Genomic DNA, 5,549 nt, shown 5'->3' on the forward strand with positions numbered 1-5,549 from the left:
GGAACCGGCCACGCAGACACACTCCCGACACGCGAGGCCGGGAGCAGCCGCCAGGGCGGTGTGTCCAGGAGAGGCCCGAGCTGTTCCTCTGACCACTCACAGCTCAGCCTTCGAGGAGGCCGGTGAGAGAGCCTGATTTCAGGGCTGGTCCCGAGGGAAAGCACTCCTCGCCCATGCAGAACCTCCAAGGCCAGCTCTGGGCTGCCGTCCCAGCCCTGGTCACTCAGTGGTCACTTCAAAACCCTCCTGGCCCCGCTGGTCCCGCTCTTGTCCCGGCCCTCCCCCTGCTGCAGCCTCACGACCCCACGGCCCTCATCCCTGCCCCTCTCTTACTGCCCGCCCCCTTCCCCTACGCCCATCCTCACACCCTGCTGCATCCAGCAGGCCCCGGCTCACCCCACCACCTCGACAGGACCCCAGGGCAGGATCCGGGTGTAAATCCAACTCCACTGCCCACCAGGGGTGGGACCAGAGACCCCTGTCGTGAGGCTCAGAAACACAGCCGCTCCAAGCAGCACCAGGAGGAGGACAGCCACGGCCGCCCCGCCTGGGGGCTCCCCTGGAGCCCAACTGCCGGCCCCCCCGGCTCGAGAGGCAGCGGTGGGGGGTGGCTGAGGTCTGACCCTCCAACGACGCCCGCGGGCCAGCCGGCAGGACGGAGCACAGGCACATACACACACGCTCACACACGTGCCCTCGCACCAGCCATCACCCAGAGACCACACACTCACCGTGCGGACGTGTTTCTTAAGAGCACAGGGGCGATGATGGAAGCCGACCCCTGAACAGACAGACAGGAAACGTTTAAACCGCGCGTCTCTTCATAACCCCAAAACCATCCTCTGGAAAACAAGACCCACGGCACCCGGTTAGTGTGGTTCTTTTTCCGAGGGCAGTAAGTGAAGTCTGGATGCACGGCCTGATCTGGATAAACTCAGCTAGTTCTCTTAGTTCACCAGTAAGTTTTCACAACTTATTGGTCGTGATCACAGGTAGTGACCTTGTGGAAATCTTTAAAGAAACCACAAATTTCATGTGATCTGATGAGACCACGGAAGCTGTCTTCAGGAACCTGGACGGTACAATGACAGGAAAGCAGGGGCGGCCCGGAAGCAGCCCGGCGGAACAAACGCTTACGGGCCAGGGCCAGGTTTGGCAGTAACTGTCCTTAAAGCAGCTGTGCTCTCAGGAGCTCCGGAGCTGCTCCAGGTCTAGAACCAGAGTACTCTGGTCCCCGTGTGGGGAGCGCTTTGGGCGGGGCTGGGGAGGACACAGCAGCACTTCCACAGGCAGCTCTTCCGACGGCAGCTCAGTCTGGGGTGACAACAGCACCACGACCACGTTCAAGCGCGTTAAACAACACGGGAAAAGGTAAGTGTGTCTCAGCCAGGGATTTCTAAACCAGCCTGAGTCCCCAAACGCGGTGGTACCTGTAATACTCGTGCTTGTCCTGCGAGTAAAGGGGTGGCTCGATGCAGGGCCGGCTGTCGATCTTCTCCTCCCAGGCCCCCTCCTTCCAGCCCTCTGCATAACCTTGCAGGACATAGACCTGGTCGATGAAGGGCCCGCCGGACTCTGCAGGAGACAAGGACCGACAGTAACGGTGGCCACAGCACACACGGTGGTGATACAGAGGAGAACTGTACCTAACGCCACCGTCCTCCCAGACAGGCCTGGAGGAAGCTCATAAAAGCAGAGATGATGGAACAAGTGACCTCGGGACACGGGGGTCCCTCAGGGGACGGGAGGGCTGCCTGGGGGGGCTGTCCAGGAGCCAGCATCTCCTCTGGGCCGCTCAGCACCCCAACCTCTTACAGCATCCGGCCTTGCCTGGGCCCCCTTCTCTTTCCAGCCACACCCCCACGTGGCCGTGGGCGGGGCCAGTCCCCACGACGGCTGCAGGCTGCCCTCGCTCTGCCTCTCTCCTCTCCTGCAGCTGCCCCCCCGTGATGCCTGGAGCCCATGGGGGTGTGCTCCTTCCCCGGGACCCCTGAATGGCTGCCCCGCCTGGGCCATCCCCTCCGGGGCGCGTTCTTGACCCGTGAGGCCACTCAAACTGCATCTCCCCAAAAAGGATGCCCTCCCAGTCCAAAGCCACCGCCCAACACTCCACACCCCTTCCTGCTTTCTCGTCCTGAGGCTCTGGTCACTGCCGCGAGCGCTGCGTGTCCCCGCCACTTATGCTCTGCCCCCGCCCCCAACAGGAGGCCCCGGAGAGCCGTGGCCTGTGTCCCTCTCACCCACTGCTCCTCCCACACTTGGAGCCTCCCAGCCACGACTCAGCGACAAATGAAGATGTGCTCACAGGTGCAACGACGGAGCGCACTGACGAGAGAGCCACAGCGAGTGAGCCAGCGTCTCGTCCACACTCTCTCTGGCTTGGGAACGAGGCCCGGGCTCTGGGCCTCCTACGGCGGGGCGGGGGGGATGCAACACCGGGGCTGAGACGCCGGCCTGGAGGCCTTCCGGGTGTGACGCCCCATGCCCGTCCCCTCCGCAGCGGTAAACCTGGGCTGGTCAAGGCGGGTCTGCCACCTCCACAGTGTCACCCGGGGGCTCGGTCCCCACCCCCACTGCCCGGCCCGAGGGACACGGCCTGCAGAGCGGCAGGGATGACAGCCGTCTGCAGTCACTAAGCACCCCTCGTGGCCGAGGCGCCAGGGCCCGCGCAGACGAGGCAGAGCCTGCTTCCCGGGCTGAGTCTGGTCAGGAAGGTTGCTCCCCAGCCTCAGGGTTTGCCTCCCCAGCAGGAGTGCGGACGGCAGCAGGTCATCCGGTGGCCCTGCAGCCACAGCGGAGCCCCACGCGGAGAACGTCCCCGCGGGACAGGGTCTGCGGTGTGGTGAGAACAGAACCTGACAAGGAGGACGTGTGGGCCTGGCCTCGGGGGCAGCAGCGACGCTCAGGGCGCCAGGCCCTCGCACAGCAGAAGCGCGAAGACCGCCACTCGGGAACTGTGACTCGCTCTCCCGGGCTGCTCCAGGGATCTGGGCAGAGGTGTCCCTGACTGTTTATATCTTCTAAATAAAGCAACAGTGAGTTCTAAGTACCTTCATTCTAGGAAATCTTCAACCCTTTCCTCTCAAAAACATTAAAATGAGAAGGCTGTCCAGAACCACGAGACAGGATGTGCGGTCACACGTCTCCTCCAGCACCCAGCCAACGCGGCGCACACAGCGTGTTTTCCTTCAGGTAAGAACAGCCTGGCCTGCGCGGGGGAGGCCTGTGGTCCTGCCCCCCCCAACCACAGCTCCAGCTCACCAGGCGGCCGGGGTTCTCAGAGGCAAGGGGACACATGGCTCACATGCTTCAGATCTATTTCCCTAGAAAAACTATGGAAAGGTCAAAATCGCCGGGAGCAGGGGAAATGGAAGCAGGGCCCCTAGGCAGAGCAAAGGGCCAAGAGGAGACGGCCCCGCTGGCCGAGGGCTCGGCCGGGCCTGACGTTCACGCCCAGGCCAACGCCCGCGCGGCCCAGTTACAGGACCGCCGCCCGCCTCACCTGCAATGAACTGTTCGTACTCCATGACGGGGATGTTCCTACTGAGACTTGGAAGATCGAAAAAGTCGGACCAGGGAATCCGGACCTGGCGAATGTCGGGGCTCTTCCAGTGGTAGAGGCGGCCCCAGGGGGGCAGTACCAGCACCCACTCCTCAGTCTTCAGCAGAGTCTTCAGGAGGGAGGCGACCCGGATGTACACGTCCCTGCGGAGGTTGAAGCCCTCCGGGGGGTTGACGTCGTACAGAAGATACCTGGCAGGGAGGGCGGGAGACTGCTTCTGCAGGGCCGGGGCTCCGCACAGAAAACCCAACACCCCACGTCCACGGCCGAGCGCCCGACTCCAGACACGGTCAGTAGCTTCTGGTCTGTAGTGTGGAGGCAGCGGCCCACCCGTTTCCAGGGGACCAGTCACTTAAAGAGCCCGCAAGTAGGAGCAGAAGACATCTCAGCATCCGTTTAACCACCAGCAATAATTCACAGCTAAGACCAGCGGAGTCTTGCAGCCAGAATCTGAGCGCTCACCCTCCAGGGCTTCTCAAACCTCTTGGTCTACAGACCCCTGCTCACTCTTAACGGTGACCGAGGACCCTAAAGGCTACTGTTTATGTGGGTTAAATCTATCGATGATTCCTGATTTAGAATTTAAAGCAAGAACTTTAGAAAAGTATTTATGAATTCCCTTAAAAATAACAAAAAATAAACGTATTACCTTTATCATTAGTATTTCCAAATTTCCAAATGAAAAATAAGTATATTTTCCAAGACAAAACTCATGAGGGACAAGAGTGGCACTGTTTTTAATTTCTGCAAAAATCTCTTTTTGGTCTGGTGATTGCTGGGTTCTCTCGTCTGCTTCTTCATTCCCTATGTTATGGTAGCACAGGCCAGGTTGTCTCTGGTAAATCTCCACAGTAAACTCTCGAGAGAGTGTGGGCAAAAGGCCTTTCTACGAAAATGGCCTGGCACGTCAGGGATCCCTGGACACACTCTGAGAACGGCTGCCCTATGTAAAGCAAGACTTCTCTACACAAGCCCCAGGCAGGAGACCTCAGCTTCTGCTATGTCCTCACCGCCCCCTTCTCTGCAACTCCGTTACTGCAAACGAGGCCATGCTGTGATCCCTGGCTTGAGCCTCCAATCCCCCAAGCCTGCCAGAAAGAGGCCTATCTACCATCTTGACATCCCGCACCCAGCAGTCTGTTTTCGGTCAAGCCCTCAGTAACTGCTGAATGGCACTGACGCTTGTCTCTTATCCCTGAGACTTATCTATGAAACAACCAACACCTGGATGGGACGGATATTCTCCTGCAGGTAAACAAAGCTGGGCTTTCTTAAGAACCGCCCCATTCGAACATCTGATTCGGGGGCTCCTCGAACTCCAGGCAAGGCCCGCCTCGTGTAACAGGCGCCCCCGGCCTGCGCGGACCTGCAGCCTGCCCCTCCGGGGGGCTCGCGGCCCCAGGCCAGGGGTCCCGAGAGGCGAGGGGACAGCGAGGCTCCACCGCTCCGCCTCCCGGCCCTCCGAGCCCCGCCTCCCGGTTCGCCGGGTCCCTGCCCACCGGCCCAGCCGAGAACGTTTACCGTCTGCGGGACGCCGCCCCCGACAAGATGTCGGCTGCCGACTGGCCTGGCCAGAACTCCTCGCCCGAGGCCGAGGCCGGCGGCCAGGATACCGCCCCGAGGAGCAAGCAGAAGACGCCGAGCGCCGCCATGGCCCCGGGCGGTCACGTACTTCCGTTGGCCGTGCCCCGCCCCGGAAGTGCAGCCCGCCCTCGTGGAGAGCGTCGTCTGTACCACGGCAACGCCAAGGGGCCCACCTAGGGCACGAGTCCTGCTTGATCCCGAGTCGGGGCGTTGCTGCGGCAGAACGGGCGGAGCCGCTGGGGGCTGAGGCGGGGCCCGACCGAGGGGCGGGGGCGGGATTGATGGGCTGGTGGACTGGGCCGGGATGTGGGCGGGGCCGAGACGGGGGCGGGGCTGCGCGGGCGTCTCCTCCTGCGGGCCGCGCCGGGTACAGGCTGGGGCGGGGCTGGCGCCGAGGGCGGGG

General features: G+C 62.0%; 1 protein-coding gene across 2 annotated transcripts in view; it reads right to left on the reverse strand.

The window, feature by feature from the left end:
* The window catches only part of POFUT2 (protein O-fucosyltransferase 2), an 11,688-nt gene extending 6,423 nt beyond the window's left edge, over positions 1 to 5,265 (reverse strand). Inside the window, exons 1-4 of one of the 2 annotated variants that reach the window (XM_024758296.1) lie at positions 5,084 to 5,265; positions 3,503 to 3,753; positions 1,431 to 1,575; positions 732 to 842 (exon numbers count right to left, since the gene is read on the reverse strand). In XM_024758296.1, the coding sequence (XP_024614064.1) occupies positions 732 to 842; positions 1,431 to 1,575; positions 3,503 to 3,753; positions 5,084 to 5,214 (638 nt within the window). In that variant the 5' untranslated portion in view covers positions 5,215 to 5,265. The remainder of the gene's footprint in view (positions 1 to 731; positions 843 to 1,430; positions 1,576 to 3,502; positions 3,754 to 5,083) is intronic. The other variant, XM_024758297.1, reaches the window with a different exon arrangement.
* Positions 5,266 to 5,549: the final 284 nt, after the last annotated feature.

The sequence above is a fragment of the Neophocaena asiaeorientalis genome, unplaced genomic scaffold (assembly GCF_003031525.2).
Source record: "Neophocaena asiaeorientalis asiaeorientalis breed wild unplaced genomic scaffold, Neophocaena_asiaeorientalis_V1.1 scaffold45, whole genome shotgun sequence".
Classification (NCBI taxonomy): Eukaryota; Metazoa; Chordata; class Mammalia; order Artiodactyla; family Phocoenidae; genus Neophocaena; species Neophocaena asiaeorientalis.